The 21,371-nt window shown below is 33.4% G+C and overlaps 2 protein-coding genes and 1 long non-coding RNA gene across 8 annotated transcripts in view; 1 reads left to right on the top strand and 2 right to left on the bottom strand.

The window, feature by feature from the left end:
• Positions 1-21,371, top strand: part of LOC101885990 (interleukin-17 receptor A) — a 132,236-nt gene that overhangs the window by 72,371 nt on the left and 38,494 nt on the right. The gene's annotated exons all lie outside the window — the stretch shown is intronic.
• On the bottom strand, positions 1,187-7,562 carry LOC100535869 (uncharacterized). Of its 4 annotated transcripts, XR_012400391.1 has the most exons (6): positions 7,269-7,562; positions 5,389-5,420; positions 5,231-5,301; positions 3,702-4,011; positions 3,503-3,592; positions 3,369-3,401 (listed from the first exon to the last, which is right to left on the bottom strand). It is a non-coding gene; the product is annotated as an uncharacterized lncRNA (long non-coding RNA). The 4 variants fall into 4 exon arrangements; XR_002456713.3 differs by lacking the exons at positions 3,369-3,401; positions 3,503-3,592; positions 3,702-4,011 and adding exons at positions 1,187-1,394; positions 1,493-1,575; XR_012400392.1 differs by lacking the exons at positions 3,369-3,401; positions 3,702-4,011.
• Positions 14,131-20,598, bottom strand: tnni4b.2 (troponin I4b, tandem duplicate 2). 3 transcript variants are annotated; one of them, XM_073941970.1, is made up of 8 exons: positions 20,551-20,598; positions 19,578-19,631; positions 19,326-19,370; positions 19,105-19,236; positions 16,136-16,225; positions 15,879-16,052; positions 15,675-15,764; positions 14,131-14,384 (listed from the first exon to the last, which is right to left on the bottom strand). In XM_073941970.1, exons 4-7 carry the CDS (start codon positions 19,207-19,209, stop codon positions 15,678-15,680), a joined length of 456 nt encoding a protein of 151 aa, XP_073798071.1. In that variant the 5' UTR covers positions 19,210-19,236; positions 19,326-19,370; positions 19,578-19,631; positions 20,551-20,598; the 3' UTR covers positions 14,131-14,384; positions 15,675-15,677.

Raw genomic sequence — 21,371 nt, 5'->3', positions numbered from 1 at the left:
ACCAGGGGTCACCAAACTTATTCCTATAGAGGTCCGGTGTCCTGCAGATTTTAGCTCCAACCCTAATCAAACACACTTTATCAAGGTAATCAAGGTCTTACTAAGTATAATTGAACAACCAAGGCAGGTGTGTTGAGGCAAGTTGGAGCCCTCCAGGACTGAGATTGGTGACCCCTGACCTAAACCCATCTGAGGGCCCCACTTAAGGGATTATGGCATTTGGATAAGCCTTTTTGAATTGAGTGCAGTTTGTGACACCAAACAAATTCCCTGCTCAAAGGATCATGGCTCAAAGTGTCTATCAGTTGTATTTTTCACAATCCTTCAAAGTGGCCAGTTTAAGGTTTGGAAAGACATCTCAATAAAGGCGGACATGATTGTCATTGAAGTGTCCTACAGAGGGTAATATATACAGTTTGGAAGGCACAAATTGTCTTTGCACACATACGGTACAATCTACCCTTATTGTTTTTGTTGTTAAAAATGATCCAAAAAAGTGCACTTTCAAACCATTATTAAAAATAGTTTCAGTCCCTTAAACACTTTCAGGTTTTTGTTTTTAGTTTAAAATGGTATCATGTAAATCTTCTAAAGAATATTTATATAATAGAGCTCACACCAGACCTACTGTATAAAAACAATATTGTTACTACACTGTAAAACCCAAAAAGTTATGGTAACTCAATCCATTTGAGGAAACCGGTTGCAACAAACCATTTAAGATCAATAACTAATCCTAATGAGTTTTGTGAACTAAATCTATTTGAGTAACCGAAACAATTTGAGCACAGTAAAACTTGATAAATAAAGAGAACTCAAACCAACTAAACTGTAAAACCCAAAAAGTTAAGGCAACTCAAACAGTTTGAGAAAACCGATAACTACAAACCATTTGAGTTAAAAAACAAATCAATACGAGTACTGTGAACTTACTTCATTTGAGTTAAAGTAATGAGGTACTTAATTAACTCATTACCTTCAACACTGAGTTCAAAACTCTTTTGAGTAACTCAAGTGAGTAGAATTCACTTTCAGTAATATTTGAGTTTTTAGAGTTTTTGAGTTGAGTTTTTTAAGTTAACGACACTCATTTCATTTGATAAAGTTGACTGTTGGTTTTTACAGTGTACATTCATTCATGACATTTTTTTTCTACAATATTGAACAATAAAGACTGACAAATTCAACCAATCAGAATCCTTTAAGTACAGACTTATAATAAACAGAACATCATCATGCATTGGTGTGGACTAATTCTATATGTTTATTTTTTAAGTTATTTTTTAAGATGATGATAAATGATGTTAGCAATGATCCGTTTGCCTTAAAATGAAATATTACAGCATTACTGTATGAAACATTTGAGGCCATCTCTGATTTGGTGTTGCTCCCAACTACAAGACAAATAAAGAGGTTTTATGTGCTACATAAAGTAATTATTTAAAATAAAATGATAAATAAAAATGAGGGCCTGTGTGCCATAGTTTTTAACCTCTTATTGTCCAGCATCAAACAGCTTCTTCCGGCCCTCCATTCCAGAGATGGCCTCCACATTCTTACACCAGTCGGTCACCTCTTGGGCAAAAACACACAATTTATGAATATTAGCGATTTACAGATTTAAAATATTTAATGTTGTCTTTATCTTCTCCTCATCTTTCTTTACTGTCTTCAGGTTAGCTTTGAAGTCAATGGACTGTTTGTGTTTGGAGCCTAGAAGGACTCTCAGCATGTGCTCAGCCTCTTGTGCTCACTCTCTTCAGGTTAGGCCTCTTCAGCTTGCCCTTCATCTCAAAGATATTTTGACTCATTTCCTGGATCCTTATAAACACATCCTTTGAGCTGCTAAACTAACAGTTCAGATTCAGTGCTAAAAGAACACTAGTTTTAGGGAAATTTCATTTTGAAATTAAATTTGTTTCATTAAAGGATTTGTTGCCTCAAAAAATAAAAATTCTGTTGTTAAATACTCATCCTCATGTCGCTTCAATAACCTGAGACCTTCATTCATCTTTGGAACAAAATTTATATTTTAGATGAAATCCTGTAGCTATCTCTGGCTCCATAGACAGGAACAGTTCCAGAATGTTCAGAAAAAGAATACATTGTCAAATTATTCCACGTGACTTCAGTGTTTCAACTGTAATCATACAAAGCTCCAAGAACACTTTTGTGCACCAAATAAACTGTAAAAATGACTTTGTTCTCTCTTTCTCATCAATTCATCAGGGTGTGCATTTAAAATTGGCAGTATGACATGTCATAGTCAGCAGCACAACACAGAAGTACTGTATCTTATAATAGGGCTCCATTGAGCGTTTAATATTCACTTTATTCTTTACTTACGAGCTTGGGCATCCATTTGCATCTTTATGGCTTGAGACATCACTCATTTTTCAACATTAAAAACAGCACGTTATGCTGCTTGATGTTGCAAACTTATATTTTCATATTATATGATTTCGCCTTGTTTGTATAATCATGCAAACACTTGTTTGTAGAGCGAGTAGTTTGACTGTTTTTCTGCAGTTTATTATTCCTAGTCATTTCTACTATAAGCAGCAGAATCAAAAGTTTTAAAACAATTGCGAAAACGGCCGCACTTACGCATGAAAGAATAAGGTCAATACAATGCTTCTGAGTTGAGCTGCTGACTCTATTGGCATTATGTCAAACTGCCAATTTTAAATGAACACCCTGATGACCTGAAGAGAAAGAGAAAACAAAGTAATTTTCACAGTTTATTTGGTGCACAAAAGTGTTCTTGGAACTTCGTATGATTACAGTTCAACCACTGAAGATAAACAAAGATCTTACAGGTTTGTTACAACATTAGGGTGATTGATTAATGACAGTATCTTTATTTGTATTATTATCTCTTTAACCCTCATGTTTTCATAGAACTCTGTGAACATCATTCACCCTTCAGGTAAAAAATGACCCACCATTACTAAACCTGTAAAATAAAGGATCTAAATTTAATTGTAACCCTTAAATCTATTTTGCATGAAGAAATAACTCCATCTTCATCACAAACTCTGTGAATGTCTAGGTTTCCCTCATGAGTTTGGAGTTTTTCATCATTGTTTAATGAGTGGGCACCACTTGGAAGATTACTTTGTTCTATAGTAAATGATATATTTTTTAATGCTAAAAACACATGAAAAATGAAAAATTTTAGCAAGACGAGATTCATAAAAGTTAAAGCAGCATATTCTACAGTTTAGTGTTCTGGCGTAATAAAAAAAAAAAAAAAAAAAAAAAAAAAAAAAATATATATATATATATATATATATATATATATATATATATATATATATATATATATATATATATATGTGTGTGTATATATAATTATTATTTTTTTTAATGTTGGGGTCATTGTTGGAGAAGTCACCAAACTTTAAGATAAAAAAAAAACATTGTTTAGTTTTTTCTGCTGCTAAAATGGCCATTTTTGATTCGTAAGCAGTAAATTACATAAGTATACAGTTTTTTGTACCTCTTTGTCATTTTTGGCCACCTTAATGCTGATGTCATAGCGTTTCTCATTAATCATATCATTCTTTTGATGCAAATTCTTGCAGAGTTCCTACACACAAAACAGAGTTTAAAGGAATAAAACAGTTTACTTGAAGTCTGTATGTAGGATGCATTATAAAAGTAAAAGTAATTTCTGGAGGGTCATAAGTGTTTCTCACATATAGTGGTGAGATTGAGAGGGAAACTAAACTCTGCTTGCAAAGAGTTTGACTTTTGAAAGAACTATTCAGTTGTGAAAGAACAGTGTAAGTATAGGTATGTGGAGATGCCCCAGGATCGAGAGTCACTATTGACTTTCCTAGAATCTACATCTTCTTCCATCTCCGATCTTGCCCTTTAAGCAATACCAGTCTACATCACTGCTGGTGGGAGAGGCTGGTTAAGTCCTTTACACCACGGCAGTGTGCAATCTCCACCATCAGCATTTCCATTGCTGTTTACAGTAGCCTCATCTTCAGGATGCCAGATCTGTTATTATCATGCATGCCAAAACAAACATTTTCTTTTTTTTCTATTATGGACAAATAAATTACTATTATTAATACACTTTTTTCTTAAACCCAATGATTTTGTATACATTAGGGCTATACTCCATTAATATCATGGTCATATATTTCCTCAATGTGAAAAAAAAGATTTTTTGAAATTGTTGCAAATAAAAAATAAAAAAACCTGAAAAATCAGATGTACACAAGTATTCAGCATTTATGTTTGGAGAAAACCAAGCACAGCTCATCACCAGGCTAATACCAAACCCGTTTTTCAGCAGCAGGAAATGGAAGACTAGTCAGGATAGAGGGAAAGATGAATGCAGCAATGTACAGAGACATCCTGAATGAAAACCTGCTTCAAAGTGGCTTCACAACAACTTTGTGAATGTCCTTGAGTGACCCAGCTAGAGCCCAGACCTAAATACTATTAACATCTCTAGAGAGATCTGAAAATGACTGTATATTGTCACTTCCCATTCAACCTGATAGAGCTTGAGAGGTGCTGCAAAAAGGAATGGGCAAAAATTCCCAAAGACAGTTGTGCCAAGCTTGTGGCATCATATTCATAAAGACTTAAGGGTGTAATTGCTGCCAAACATCAACAAAGTATTGAACAAAGGCTGTGAATACTTATGCACATGTGATTTTTCAGCTTTTTGATTTTTTTATAAATTTGCAACAATTCAAAAAAATATTATTTTTTTTCACATTGTCATCACAGGGTATTTTGTAACGAATTTTGAGGAAATAAATGTATTAAATAAATTTAATCCATTTTGGAATAAAGCTGTAACATAATAAATGTAAAATGTGAAGCGCTATAATACTTTCCAGATGCACTGTATAATTTGCTTACCACAGTTTTACTAAATTTAACCATAATTTATACAAAGATCATGGGGCTTTATATTTAAGAAAATCTATACCTGCTGAAAAAAAAACTAAAAATAGAAAACATTTTCAAAACAATTTCTAATAATACAGTGACAGTATCTCTAGTTGTATATTTTATTTTATTTTTTAGCAGGAATTAGAATTAGCATATTACATTTTACTATGGATATTGATCGAAAAGTACACAGACTTAAAAGATTTTTTTTTTTTTTTTTGGAAGATTTTAAAGCGCCATATTTATATATAGAAAACCGATATGCTACACATTGTAATTATAATTTAGGTCAGCAGGTGGCGCTCACCTTCAAGCCCAGCCGACGAGCTGACGTGATCTTGGGCTTTGGCTTTGATTTAGGTGTTCAGTTGAAGCATTCTGTGTAACATGGAAGAGAATGTTGATTGAGACATATGACAGATATCATAATTCAGTCCTTTTTAAAGATGAAGATAATATACTCACGCGTCAGACATCTTCCTGTGCTCTTCGTTTATCTGCAGTATAAAGTAACCATTTAATACAATCATTTCTACTTTGAAATACATAATAGGGAAATTAACAAACTAGAATCATCAAAATGACACAGATTTAGTAGAAATTGTTGTGCTATTTAAAGTTTATAATGACCTTTTACGTGTTTAAATACTATTTTTAGATTCAGTTTATTCTAATGATTTTAGTAGCTATTTAATAAAGTGTTTTTATTCATTGGTTTAAAACATTATTAGATAAATAATAATAATAATTATTATTATTATTATATAATAAAATATTAATCAATAATTTATTTGCATGATTGTTTGTTTGTTTCAAATAATTAAAATGTATTTAATAGTTTCAGTTTTTTTCAGGTTTTTGTTTTCACACTGGATTTTAAGCATGTTTTCTGCAGGTTTCATCAAACCAAATTTAAGACTTTGTAACACCCTTTTAAGAATTAAATTTAAAAGTTTATAAAGGGCTAAACACAAATGATTTTTTGTAAAAGCCCTTTTTTTTATCAAAATCAAATGTAGTTATTTCTTAACCAAATATCATAATGTGTCTAGTTGTGTACACTTTTTTTTCAACATGTTTCATTTTTTATAACAAGTTTAGCATTGTTAAAAGTTTACTTATTATGAAAATAAAATACAAAATACATATTTGTTTGCTTTTTGTCCAAATTAATTAAGTATAATTCCCGTTCAACCAAATACAGATCATGTAAAGGAATATATTGCTGTTATTATAATGAGGAATTATGTAATTGATTTTAGTTTTCTTGTCCTGATTAGGGAATTTTATTAAAATAATTTGCTGTAAAAATTGTGAATTGAATCTCTTTGCAATAAGAAAAAAACTATTATATATATATATATATTTAGATGAACTGTTAGTAATTGGATAAGTGTCTTTTAAAATTAAGACCAGTTTAAAATTATTTAAGACCTAAAACACAATATATTTGTGAATTTAATACTTTTTAAGGCCTAAAATTTTGTTTTTGAAATTTAAGACATTTTTAGACTTTTTAAAACCCTGCGGACACCCTGTTAAACTAAAAGCAAGCTTGAGTCCATATTTGTCTTCAGTTAGTTATCAAAGCAGCATTTCTTGTTTGTATGTAAATAGCACATATAAGTAAATAGAGTTATACTTAAAAGCCGACAGATAGTAGTTGTATACATGTAAAGTATTAGTACATAAACAATTCTGATTTTTTTTTATTGATAGGTTTAATTTAATGAATGTACATATTTTAATCGTTCTTATGCTTAATAATAACAAAATTAATCATATAGTGGAATAGTATAAACACAAGAAAGAGAATATAAAGTCATTTAAAGGGTAATGCTGCCTGCAAGTATCACTTTTCATATGCATTGGTTATGCAAAAATACACATTTTTTTCAAAACAACAGTCAACATAAACATCTTATTATTTCAAAAATCATTTAATAGCAGAAAACACAGCATCATTCTTGTAATAAACTTTTCATATTTAATACAGTATTATGCAATATTTGAAAGGTCATGCATAAATGAATAGTAATCCCTTAATGACAGTGGTAATCAGATCCTTTAATGTATCCGTTTGACCTGTTAGTCCTCTACACAGCGGTAAGAGCTCTGTGAATAGCGTTCCTCAATTTTAGCATAGGTGAAAATCTTACGGGATTGTCGCTAATTTGAGAAACATTGCAATAGATAATGCAAATGTGCCCAATTTCCTACCAAATCTAAACAAATAACATTTACATATCTACAACCACATCAGGATTATTTAAATATAAACCCTTTTAATGACTAATTTGCCTTTAAAAATGCTCAAAAAATGAATCAAAAATGAAGAGACTTACCTGCTAAAAGAAGCAAAGACAGGAGTGAGAGTTTACTGGCTGACCGGGGATGAAAATCCTTAGAAATTTATAGTATCAGCCTTAAGGGCAACGTCTTACTAAAATAGACACCTGTCTGTGCCGCTCTACTGACATTTACTGTTCACACAGTAAACTAGCATAGTAAAACGTTCGTTTAGACGGGGCTATGTAGTTTGAAGCGATCTGAATACCTTCCGATACCTACAAATTGTAATGTGCTTTTAGTTAGAGCTGCACAATATATTGATTCAGCATATGCCAATGTGTGCATCTGCAATAGACACATCACAGAATCTGCAATTTCGAGTTGGAATTATAGCTGACTTGGAACTACATTGTTTGTAAATTGCTTGTGTTTTTAAGGCCTGTGACGATTTCATGCAAATTCAAACCATTTGTGTATGAGAAATGACAGCTTTTGTAGCTTAAACAAAAATTAATCGTTTACATTTTTATGCAGTGAAGACTATAGTGTTATTTATTTACATTTGATTATTAAATGTCTGTACCTGAGCACTCTCCAGAAAACTACTGTATAAAGCCCCATTTCATTTCATTTTGTTTTGCTATATTTTATTTATATATGCTACAATTTGTTTGTTATATTTCATGCAAATGCACTGCCCTACATCCCCATCAGTCTAAAATGATTCATTCTTTCCCAATAGAGCTGTTCAAGTCATCTGGTGAAATTATATTCATATTGCAATATATGTATAAAAACAAAACATCATAGTGCCCTTACTTTTAATGCACTAGCAGTGCTCATAATAGAAATATAAAATTAGATGTCAGATAATATTTAAATATATACATTAATTATATGAATGAACATGAATTTTCATATCCTAATATTTGTCATTAATATTTTAGATAATATGTATATTCAGTACACAGTTATATGAAAAAAAAGCAAGAGACTACTTGACAATTCTCTGGTTTTAACATTTATTAGTTTTAATCTGTAAACTACACTGTTAACAATTTCTCAATCAATTACTTGCAAACATGGGCCATATCACCCTGCAGCCCAAGACCGGTTACTCACTGAAGCTAAGCAGGGCTGAGCCTGGTCAGTACCTGGATGGGAGACCACTAGGGAACACTAGGTTGCTGTTGGAAGTGTTGTTAGAAGGGGGTGGTCAACCTGAGGTCTGCGTGAGTCCTAATGCCCCAGTAAAAGTGAAGGGGACACTACACTGTCAGTGGGCGCCGTCTTTCGGATGAGACGTTAAACCGAGGTCCTGACTCTCTGTAGTCATTAAAAATCCCATGGCACTTCTCGTGAAAGAGCAGGGGTGTAACCCCGGTGTCCTGGCCAAAGTCCCTCTATCGGCTCATACGATCATGGCCTCCCAATCATCCCCTTCCACCGAATTGGCTCAATCACTGTCTCCCCACTCCACTAGTAGCTGGTGTGTGGTGAGCGCACTGGCGCTGGTATCGTGTGGCAGCCGTCGCATGATCCAAGTGGATGCTGCACACTGGTGGTGGTGTGGAGAGACCCCCCTCATGATTGTGAAGCGCTTTGGGTGTATGGCCATACACAATAAATGCGCTATATAAATACACATTACATCACATTATAAACATACTGTATTTACATTTACAGCACTATTTATCTTGCTATATGTGCATTTAAAATATTGTATCTTACTGTAAAATATACAGTCATTTTCACAATGCAACTTTAAAATACAGTAACTTACCTCATTACCGTTCTACAGTACAATCAATTTCATATTACAGTTAAAGGTAAGTTATTACAAATCGTTACCAATGTACTTATGACATTTCCTCCAAATTTCATTTGGTCGTTTAGATCATTTTAAAAAAAGGTGCCATGTTTACTTTTAGACAACACTATACTAACTAACTCTACTATACTATCTTTTTCTTATGGAGCTGCGTCAATTTTGTCACTGAATATTAAGTAAACAAATCTCACAGAATTTAACTAATGAGATGTGGCTTTATATATTACAACATTTTCATATTTTTTAACTGATTAAATCTAACAGGATTTGATTTCAACAGATTTAGATTGATTCTAAGAATTCTGACAGCATACATTTAAAAAAAAATGACAAATTAAATGAAATCAGAAAGTTACAAGCAGTTAATGGTGAAAACTCTGGTTCACATAGTTGTATTTACAATAGGGTACTGTACATGCAGAGCTAGTGTTGTTCCCATACACATAAACCTCCGGTGACATGTATTGTGATTTTTGTTCCATTTTATACAGTTCCTTTTACAGCATCGATGTTGTAATGTAATTAAAATACATTCAGTTAATTAAACTTTGGCATTAATTTAGTTGTTCAAGCGTAAAACGAAACAAAAGGCCTTTTACTCGCACTCACCCGTCAGAATCGGCAGGCTAGCACGGAGCTCCATTGAATATACTAGGGTAAAATAAATGCTCATATTATAAAAACATGGCAGGAAAAAAAATAATTTAATGCAGTGCTTCTTATACAATCTGAAACCCACTTTATATCGGAAATCACTCAGCCAGTGTAGATCGCTAATTTTCAAAGAAAATTTACCTTAAACGGGCAGATTTTTGCATTGGCATACAGTTCTCTGAAAGCTCTTATCCCAGGTTACTGGCAAATTAAAAGTCCTGTTAGCATGCTTCAGCATATACCCTATTTGTTTTGCAGAACAAACAGGGTTTTGTAGCTTTGCATGATCTAAACATGGACTTTTTTTGGTCGATTTTCAGATTTGAACATTGCTCCATATGGATCATGAGGGAACTCTCGATTTCATTGAAAATATCTTGATTGGATGGGACTGGAACGATGTGGGGGTAAATAATCAATAACAGACTTTTCAATTTTGTTGAACAAACCCTTGAAGTTGCACATCGCAGTTCATCTAACAGCCACTGGTGTCGCTAACAACAAGAGTTTAACTATAGATCCGTGCAGCACGGTGGTACAGTGGGTAGCACAATCTCCTCACAGCAAGAAGGTCACTGGTTCGAGCCCTGGCTGGGTCAGTTGGCATTTCTGTGTGGAGTTTTCTCCCTGTGTTGGTGTGGGTTTCCTCCGGGTGCTCCGGTTTCCCTCAAAAGTCTAAAAACAAAAGCTAAATTTTCCGTAGTGTATGTGTGTGAATGATTGTGTATAGATGTTTCCCAGTCATGGGTTGCAGCTGGAAGGGTATCCGCTGTGTAAAAAAAAAAAAGTTGGCGGTTCATTCTGCTGTGGTGACCCCAAATTAATAAAGAGGCTAAGCCGAAAATAAAATAAAAATGAAGGAGCCTGATTTATCAGAGGTCGCCACAGCGGAATGAACCGCCAACTATTCCGGTAAATGTTTTACACAGTGAATGCCCTTTCAACTGCAACCCAGTACTGGGAAATACCCATACACACTCTCATTCACACACACTCATACACTATGGTCAATTTAGTTAATCTAGTTCACCTATACTGCATGTCCTTGGACTGATGAAAACCGGAGCACCCGAAGGAAACCCACACAAACACATTACAAAAAATTTTAGAAACATTGTTCATGAAAATAAAAGAAATAGAACTATATAAAAATGAGGGAAAGGATAGAAGTATTAATAGCTAACATTTCCTACAATCTAAGTTTATACCAGTTAATTGCAATGTAATGTTATGCCATGACAGTCCTCTCATGAACGTGATAATTTCCATGCACATTAAGCAAGCAATTTTCTGGCAGGAGGCAACATGGTATAAATCTTTTCTTGAGTTTGGAGGACAGTGAGGTGGAAAAACTGTCTGATTGTAATGTGAGCTGCTTTAGTCACACCTCATTCTCTCTGAGGTGACGCTCCGAGACATGTAATGAATTACCACCTGCCGTTTGTCCTGGATATATTTTTAGGCCAGATGATGGGATGCCAAACGCCAAAGTTCTTGTCTTTAAATGGTATAGTGTTCATATGAAAACTGCAACAGGCAGTATGAACAGGCTTACTTTAGTTAACTAAAACTAATGCTAAAGACATTAAAAGGCATTTTGTTGCTTGAAATAATATGTTAACTGGAATAGTAGAATACTAAGAAATGTAAGTTTTGCAGTATATAAATAAACTAGTATCTCTGTTATTCTAGAATAACACTAGTAACAGTTCTTTGCTCATTTTTATGACATATTGTAATGTATTTTTTGGAGAAATATAGCTATGCCTTTAAGAGATCAATAAACATTTACATGACACTATTTTCAACTGAAAACTGAAAACATTAATGAACAAAAAAACATGAAGTTTACAATCACATGCACAGATATATTTTCTTGCTACAGTCATGTCTCAGTTAAAGGCAATGTATACTCAATTTTTTTAAGTTTTATTTGATTCATTTGATTAATTTCGATTCATTCAATTTATTCAACAGTAGTATATGTTTTAGTACGTCACATTGCCTGTCACTACAATCTGGTCAGTCATAGTTGATTACAGTTGATTTACAGTATTCCAACTCAAAAAATTACTTTTGCTGCTTGTTCAAATTACTTATTTAAAATGAGTTAGAAAGAACAAAATTCTTTAGTTTTTTTTTTTTAGGGACTTAATTGTTTCATGTTTGATGCACTTAAATTTGTAAAAATTATTGAGTTAACTGAATTGATTTGTGTTATGATGACATGAAGGAATTATGTGGAACCCACATAGTTTTTACAGAGTATATAGCAAATGAAGCATGCTGGAGCTCTTTAAAGCAGGATGGATTTTGATTCATTGTGTATTAGCCAGAAAAAATAGAAGCCTCTTACCTTTACATATACATGCTAGATGAAACCTAAATAAAATGATCACTAAGATCTGTTATTAGTTCTAAATTAGAAATAGAAATAGTTCTAAATTAGTGTACACACTAAACTCACTTATTATTAGTTAATACAAATCAATTCTTTTGAATGCAGTTAATGGTTTGAAAGCACTAAATAATAACAGACATCTGGTAACCTAATATCTCTGTGTATACAACATTTTAAAATACATTTAAAATACAACTTTTCATTCATTTTTCTTTAGCTTTGTCCCTTATTCATCAGGGGTCACCATAGCGGAATGAACCACCAACTATTCCTGCATGCCCTTCCAGTCACAACATAGTACTAGGAAACATCCATACATTCTTGCATGCACTCAGTACAGTACGGTCAATTTTGATTATCCAATTTACCTATAGAACATGTCTTTGAACTGTAGGGGGGAACCATGCACAGCACCAAGAGGAAACCCACACCAAAACTGGGAGAACATGCAAACTCCACACTGAAATGCCCACTGGCCTAGTCGGGATTTGAACCATTAACCTTCTTGCTGTGAGAGGACAGGGCTAACCACTGAGCCATCCTGCCACCCAAATACATGACATTTTTATTTTCCTAATATTTAAGCTGCAATATCATCTGACTACACAAAAGTTTTCCAACGTCTTAAATATATGCAAGGCCTTTCAAATGGTATTCAGGACCAACTATTGATACCAGCACATCTTTATCTAATAAACAAAGTTTAAACGCATATTCCTGAATCCTGACAAGCGATATATATTCAATCATAGGCTCAGAAAGCCTTACAGCAGCTCCAATAACCACAGAGATTTGCACTACATGTACTTTACTGTGCTATTTGTATAATTTAAGGCTTACTATTTCACTACATGGGATACACTGACAAAATAGGATAAACAAGACAATATATTTTTTTACTTGTCTAAAAAATACTTTTTGATTAAGATATTTTAGATATTTGGACTAAAAACAAGACAACCCCCCCCCCTTTTTTTTTTTTTTTTTGCAGTGTACTTTCTTGCTTTCACTTACTCACTCTTCACTCCATTGATTTTTGGGATTTTGTATCTAATTTGCAGGCATCAGTGTTACATTATAAATATATACCGGAGACTTTACAGAGCTTCCAGTTAAGGTGGGATGTCTGTAATAAACAATAGCAACTATAAAACTAACAACATTTAGGATCAATTTAATTTAAATCACTTTTAAAAAAATCCAGCTGATAAACAATATAAACTGTATCAGCCAATCAAAATCAATCCTGCTTTAACATTTAAAGGAACATTCCGCTTTTTTCTTTGTAGATAGGCTTATTTACAACTACAATGTTAAACAGTTGAGTTTTATAGATTTTATAGAGAATGGAGCACTTTTAGCTTAGCTTAGCATAAATCATTTCATTGGATTAGACCATTAGCATATCATTTTAAAAATGATCAAAGAGTTTTGATACATTTTCTATCTAAGGCTTGACTCCTTTGTAGTTACATTGTGAACCTAAATGGACAGAAAATCTGTTGTTGTTTTTTTCCAGCATAATAATCGATGAACTTTGCTTTCGTGGCATGGCTGCAGCAGGTGCAATTATATTACACATCACCTGACCGGCTGTAGCTTCCATCAATATTACCAACATGACCACCTGCTTGCACTTGGAGAAGGTGACAAAACTGCAGCGTGCGCTTATAATAAACAGAACAATGATGTGCTAATTTTTATGGTTATTGTTCTTGGCATGAGCAGGCCTTTATTCAGGCTACTGATTTCAATCATTCCACTTTGATGCAATATTTTAAAACAACAAGGGCATTTTTTAAGCTCCACATATTTACAAACACAGTTGATATATGTCAGCCACGTTATGTCTGTTTTGGGTGGGGTCAAATGAACAAATGTTCATGGCAAGGTCAGGACCGACAGGTCTCGCTACATTTAGAACCGTTGTATCAAAACATCTCCACAAGTCTTTTGAACGGCTTCATCTTTGAAGTCTTTAATAGCGGGTTCTTATTGCAGGCAGTTTTTAAAAGAAATAAACAAAATGTTTAGTCTTTTTTTATTTGTATTTATTTTTAAGACAGAAAAAAGATCACATGAATCATTTAGCAGCACATTAAGTAAGATTTTATTCTCTTTCTAAATAGCTTTTAAAACCTGCAATTTCTCTCAAATCGAAAGTAAACAAGATCTTGAGCTCTTATTAAAATATTTGTTATTATGCGTTTTATGAACTTGCAATGATTTATACATTATTTTAAAGACATTTTGTTCTGCTGTCAGATCTTCTTATTTCAGATCCTGTAAGAAAACAAAAACAATTTAGTGTGCGTCCAGGTCAAAATTTTCCAGGTACAACGTTCTTAACCAAAAAGTAACTAAAGGGGCTACATGTTAGAATTTTCATCTATTGTTCACTTTGTTATTGCTTCATATGAAGATCTAATTTTAATGTCAAACATATTTAATAATCAGATTATCATAATGTTTATTTCAGTTATTTTAGCTTTCATTATGATGCAGAGCTTGTGCAAACATTTGCATATTGATTGCTGTGATTGAATGCTTTTTTAATGGCTGCTTTCTCAATTCTGTCGTTTTATTTTGTTTGCTTGGTTATTGAGATGGAAGTGTGCAACACATAATGGATATTTATCTAAAAAGCTTTTTTTTCCCCTTAAATAAACTTTTTTGCATTAATGCACAAACTTATATTTGAGTATCATTTACATAATATGTATTTAATTTTTATGATTCATGTACAGTTCATACGCAACTCTGAAACCCTGAAAGGACACATACATCATGGAAAGAGACGTGCTTTTTCATCGGTCTCTAACACAGTTATTGCTTTAAATAATTTTTATTTATTTAAAAAAAAATATGATTTAGAATCATGGTTTTAAGCTTGTCTTTTAGGTAAAATAATAATTGTAACTTTTTCTTTTGTCAAATTATTACATTTATATGCATTATATTGTATTTAAAATTAAATAGGAGTAATGAAATCAGTATTAACAATCAAATTCATTTATATACTGTTGTAATGCCAAACTAAAAATGTCATTGAGGTATATTTATTACGCATAACATGCAAATTAATGTTTTACTTTTACGTTTTTGAAAATAAAATACTTATATTATGGAAATAAAATGATCCTCTACAGTATGATCATTGACACTGAATTATTCATTCAATTTATTCAATTAAACTGCTGATTCATTGAGAAGCAAAGCAGGTAGCATTATTATTGGACTATTAAATCATGGACTCATTTGATTCATTCATAAATTATTGTATGAATTAAAACAAAAATCCATCAATACACACCACTGTTCAGCACTGCATATGCAAATTTTGTCTAGACAACTTAAAATATTATTATAAACTGACTTTGTATTACTTATTGTTGGTGACATTGTGACTGACTAGTGACTAGTGAGTTTCTGCAGTTCATTGACTACAGATGTTGCTTTTAACAAAAAAAGCCTTTTACAATTTAATTTTATAGTGAACACATAGCCCCTTTTTAAAAATTAATTTAAATGTTTATATTCATGTTTATATGTTTATATCCATGTTTATATTACCTTTTATTGTCCAGCATCAAACAGTTTCTTCCTGCCCTCCATTCCAGACATGGCCTCTACATTCTTACGCCAGTCGGTCACCTCTTCTTTCTGTAAGAGGAGTACGAGTAACATTAGGTGTGTTAAAAATAGCACCAAAATGCATATTCTGTACATGAACACTTCAGATTTATCGAACTTTTCAATGCACATTACAAAACTTACCTTCTCCTCTTCTTTCTTGACTGTCTTAAGGTTGGCTTTGAAATCCACAGACTCTTTGACCTTGGAGCCCAATAGAGCACCCAGCATAGCATCAGCAGAGATCTTCACTCTCTTCAGCGCTGGTCTCTTCATTTTACCTCTGAGTTCGGTAATCTTGATGTTCAAATCAGTGATCTGACAGAGACATATGCATTTATAGGATTAACAAAGTGTAATGTGAAGCAAGTTGACTCCATTTAGGATGCGGTATACTGTACCTCTTTTTCATTTTTGGACACCTTGGCTGCGATGTCGTACCTCTCTTCATCTACAACATCAATCTTCTGATGAAGGTCTCTGCAGAGAGCCTGAAAATGAAGTATTGTATGAATAGATGACCTTGGTATATTGTTGGGGTGCTTGTCAATGCTATTTCAAGCGAAACGTTACTGAAGTTTTCTTTTTCTTTTTTTTTACCAATTTAGGTATATTTTTTGTTTTAATTACATACTTTTTTAGCAATTACATTTAATTTGAGTTAAATATACACATCTAGCTGTTTCGGAACACAAATGAAGGCTTTTTAGATGAAATCCAGGAGCTCTCTATACAGCAATGGTCACAACATTGTCAAATTTCAGAAAAGGAAATGTTATTAAAAACATTGTCGAAACATTTCATGTAACTTTAGTTGTTCAACTGTAATCAATCACATTGTGTGCAAAAAAAATGTAGAAACATCAAATCTTTTCTCTACTTTGTTAGTTAATCAGGGAATGTATTTATTATGGACAGCATGACGTATTACCATAACAGTCAGCAGTGTGACACGCAAGCGTCATATTGGGTAAACGTGCAACCTGACCACAAAAGATTAACAAAGTTGTTTTTAGAGAGTTTTGGGCACATAAAATTGTTTAAATGTTAATTTTGAAAATATGTTTAGTTCCTTTTTTGGACTTAGAACATCTCAGGACCATTACTGTCTTACCATTACCATTACTGTCTATAGGGCATGCCGGCAGCTAGCTCTCTGCAACTCTCACATGGTCGCCCACTGAAGCTAAGCAGGGCTGCGCCCGGTCAGTACCTGGATGGGAGACCACATGGGAAAGCTAGGTTGCTGCTGGAAGTGGTGTTAGTGAGGCCAGCAGGGGGCGCCCAACCTGCGGTCTGTGTGGGTCCTAATGCCCCAGTATAGTGACGGGGACGCTATACTGCTCAGTGAGCGCCGTCTTTCGGATGAGACGTTAAACCGAGGTCCTGACTCTCTGTGGTCGTTAAAAATCCCAGGATGTCCTTCGAAAAGAGTAGGGGTTTAACCCCGGCATCCAGGCCAAATCTACCCACTGGCCTTTGTCCATCATGGCCTCCTAACCATCCCCATATTCCAATTGGCTTCATCGCTTTCTCCTCTCCACCAATCAGCTGGTGTGTGGTGTGTGGTCTGGCGCAAAATGGCTGCCGTCACGTCATCCAGGTGGATGCTGCACACTGGTGGTGGATGAGGAGATTCCCCCCATTGTGTGTAAAGCGCTTTGAGTGCCCAGAAAAGCGCTATATAAATGTAAGGAATTATTATTATTATTATTATGTAAGAGCTCTTGGATTTAATCTAAAATACAACCCCAAATCAGAAAAAGTTGAGACATGGATAGGAGTATGGAAAACACAAATAAAAAAGAAAGTAGTGATTTTGATTTCTATTTAATTGCAGACAATATGAACACAAATACTATGTGTCATGTTTTGTCTGGTCAACTTTATTTCATTTGTAAATATATATCCTTTCCTGTCATTCGAACCTGCAACAAATTTAAAAAAAGTTCAATTTAGGAGCAGTTAAGCTCTAGAAAATAAGGTAAATGGTCAAATAATGATGTGATTTGAAACAGGTGATGTCAACGGGTGATTGTAATTATGATTTGGTACAAAAGCAGCATCCATAAAAGGTCTAGTTCTTTAGGAGCAACGATGGGCAGAGGATCGGCAGTTTGCCAACAAATACTGAGAAAATGATTGAAATGTTTAAAAACAATGTTCCTTAGTGAAAGATAGGAAGATATTTGGATGTTTTACCTTCAACAATGCAGAACATCATTAAAAGATTCATAAAATCTGGACGATTTTCAGTGTGTAAAGGGCCAGTGCACGTAAGCTTAACAACTGTGATCGCTGATCCCTCAAGTGGCACTGCATCAAAAATTGTTATTCATCTATAAGCGACATCACTACATGGGCTTAGGAATACTTTGGCAAACCTTTGTCAAGTACCACATTAGGTAGTTACATCCACAAATTCCAGTGAAAACGGTTCTGTGCCAAAAGGAAGCCCTATGTTAACAGTGTCCGAGCGCCGTTGATGTGTGTGGTCAGATGAATCAGTATTCCAGGTATTTTTGGAAGATATAGATGCCGTGGGCTTTGACTGAAAAAGACAAGGATAATCCAGACTGTTACCAGCAACAAGTCCAAAAGTCAGGGTCTGTCATGGTATGGGGTTGTGTCAGTGCCTTTCGCAAAGGTAACTTGCACTTCTGTTATGGTACCATTAATCCTGAAAAGCACATAGAGATTTTGGAGCACAATATGCTGCCTTTTTTTCCAGGGACGCCCATGCATATTTTAACAAGACAATGCAAAACCACATTATGCACACTTTACAAAGTCCCGGCTGCAGAGGATGAGGATACAGCTAGACTGTCTGCAGTCTCAACCTTTTTCCAATAGAGAATGTATGACACATATTGAAGCGCAAAATTCGACAATGAAGACTCTATTCTGTTGCCCAGACTTGTTTGGGACAAAATTACATCTGAAACACTTCATCAATTAGTGTCTTCAAAGTTTGAGAATTTATGTTTATTTAAAAACAAAAAGCAAAAAAAACAAAAACAACAAAAAAATAAATAAAATAAAAAAACAATAGAAATCATGAGTAAAACATTAAATAATGTTTGTTGTATTGTCTGGTAAGAAATACAAATCTAAGTAAATTTAGAAATCACTACTGTTTTTTTGCATTTTTCATACTGACCAAGCTTTATTGATTTGGGGTTGTATTTTAATTTGTGTTATGAAGATGAATGAAGGTCTCAGGATTTTGGAATGACATGAAGTAAAGAAATGAATAACATTATTAAATATTTTAGGTGAACTAATCCTTTAATCTTTAAAAAAACTTTTAACTAAATGATCTTATTTAATAAAATAATACTTATAAAAAATAATAAATAAATAAAAATACCTGAAGGTCTTGAACTGACAGACCGGACAATTGCAGAGGTGGGACTCTTTCAGCCAAGGTGTTCTCTCTCTCTGTTTGCTTATCTTCTTTTTCAGTTACAAGCATAGCACATGCTTTCTTCAGGAGCTTTGTCTGAAGCAAAACATATTCAAAAACATTCATTTCAAATGCTTCACCTGTAGATATTCTATCTTTTCTGTAAAGCAGACAAAACCTGATACCTTTAAAAACAACCTCCTGGATGCTGAAATTTTAGATTTGGGTCTCTGGAAAAAAAAAAAGCCAAATTATTACATTTTATTCAATTTAAATAGAAAATGTCTAAAATTCTTATTGTGGAATAAAGCCCACTTACCTGGCTACATTGGTGATTTTTAAGTTAGGAAAAGGAATGAAAGTACCAATGTGTTAAACATTTAAAGTAATATACAGCAATAAATATTGTATGCATAGATACTTGAAATTAATACTACTTACGACTCAGACATTGTGAACTTCTAAGTGAATGGCAAATCACTAGTCAAAATCTGAAATATAAAGATTGGTGACTGTTGGTGAGGCACCAATTTATATTACAAAAATAAATGTCTAACAATCATATAGTGAGAAATGCTGCATGGAGTAACATGTTTTAGCAACATATCATACAAATATAATCTGATAGTTCTAGTTATCATTACTCACAGTACATCAAACTCGCTAAAAATATTTTATAAACTTTGTATAACCTAAACAGTGTAGTTAAAACTTGATTAACCTCATTAAAAGAAGTTAAAGTGAAAAAAATGTATGTAATTTTTACAGTGAACAGCTTAACAAATGGGGCTTTTATGGATATTTTTAGTAGGTTGAGACAGCTACACCTTGAAGTAAATATGTAAAATGACAGAAAAATATTCAAAGTTGAATACCTCTACCATCATTTGTACAAGGCACCAAGTCAAAATACTGTTTTAAACTAATAAAATTACAAAAATTCAATAAGTTGAACTTCACATCATCAAAAGTTGTTGACTGTCCCATTATGCAATTCAATAGTGTAAATAAATGCAAATGAATCACCCATGCATCGCAAAATTAGATATATTTTTATGTAAAGTGTATTAAAATAAACAAGCAATGCATTTTATTTCAAATTAAAACATATAAACGTATTGTCTAATATACACCAGTAAATAAATAAATGAAATATAGACTCCTATAGACATGAGTGAAATGAAATGCAGACTGAGACTTTTACTTTAACATCCTACAGCTTAAGAAGAGATTTCAACCAATGTAACCAATCATGTCACATCAAAGTCTTCAAAGACCAAACTATCCTCGCTATGCCACACATTACCTCCATGTCAGCAGTTGCATCTCATGGGTGATTTTGGTATTTTTAGAGAAATCAAATGCGTTGGTTTTGGAGTTAGCTGTGCCAAATAGTACAATAGTTCATACCTGTTTCTCCAAAGACCCTCAAGGCAGTGAGTAAGGCTGGACAATGTCGGTTCACAAGGAAACTCAGGCAAATTTTATGGCCTCTTTGGGCTCCTCTGAGTGGCTCACTAAAATAGACTGAACCCTTACACCCGGAGTCTCATTTTACTCAGCACCATCAAAACACAATTGCACACATTGTCCACTGCCAGTCACACTCTCCATTTCCCATTGTTTGACCCTATAAGGCAGGAAAGACTTTGCATAAGTGAGACAGTGGTTGAATGACCACTAAATAAATTTGAGCCTATGAGTATTTTATTGTCAATCAATTGAGTTTTAATCAGAAATCAATCGAGTTTTATTTGTCAACTCATAAAGCTTTAACCATCAATTAATGATGTTATACATTTTTTTATTGCAAACCCGAGTATTAATCACCAATTAAGTTAATTAAATTAAGTTTTAATTGGCAAACCATCAAGTTTTACTTACCAATTAACCAAGTTTCAATTGACAACTAATTGAGTTTTAATCGCCAATTCATCAAGTTTTAATTGGCAACCTATCACGTTTTAATGGGCAACCCAGCAAGATTTAATTGCTTATAATTCAGGTTTTAATCGCCAACTCATTAAGTTTTAATCACCAGGTAATCAAGTTTTAATCAGCAACCGATCGAGTTTAAATTACCAATTAACCGAGTTTTAGTAAGCAACTGTTGAGTTTTAATTGGCAATACATAGATTTTTAATCGCCAGGAATTGAGTTTTAATTGGCATCCTATTGACTTTTAATCACCAATAATTAAATTTTCAATCAGCAACTCACCAAGTTTTAAT

This window comes from Danio rerio, chromosome 25, assembly GCF_049306965.1.
Source record: "Danio rerio strain Tuebingen ecotype United States chromosome 25, GRCz12tu, whole genome shotgun sequence".
Lineage (NCBI taxonomy): Eukaryota > Metazoa > Chordata > Actinopteri > Cypriniformes > Danionidae > Danio > Danio rerio.
Note: the sequence above shows the minus strand (reverse complement) of the source record. Positions and strands in the feature narration are given on the sequence as shown.

Bases quoted from the DNA above. Each gene is read 5' to 3' on its own strand.
- tnni4b.2 (XM_073941970.1), bottom strand. From the start codon at position 19,209: ATGCTTGTAACTGAAAAAGAAGATAAGCAAACAGAGAGAGAGAACACC. The intron at 16,226-19,104 runs GTATTTTTATTT...CTTCATTTTCAG, and splicing joins TGTCAGTTCAAGACCTTCAG to GCTCTCTGCAGAGACCTTCA. The intron at 16,053-16,135 runs GTACAGTATACC...TGTCTCTGTCAG, and splicing joins TGTCCAAAAATGAAAAAGAG to ATCACTGATTTGAACATCAA.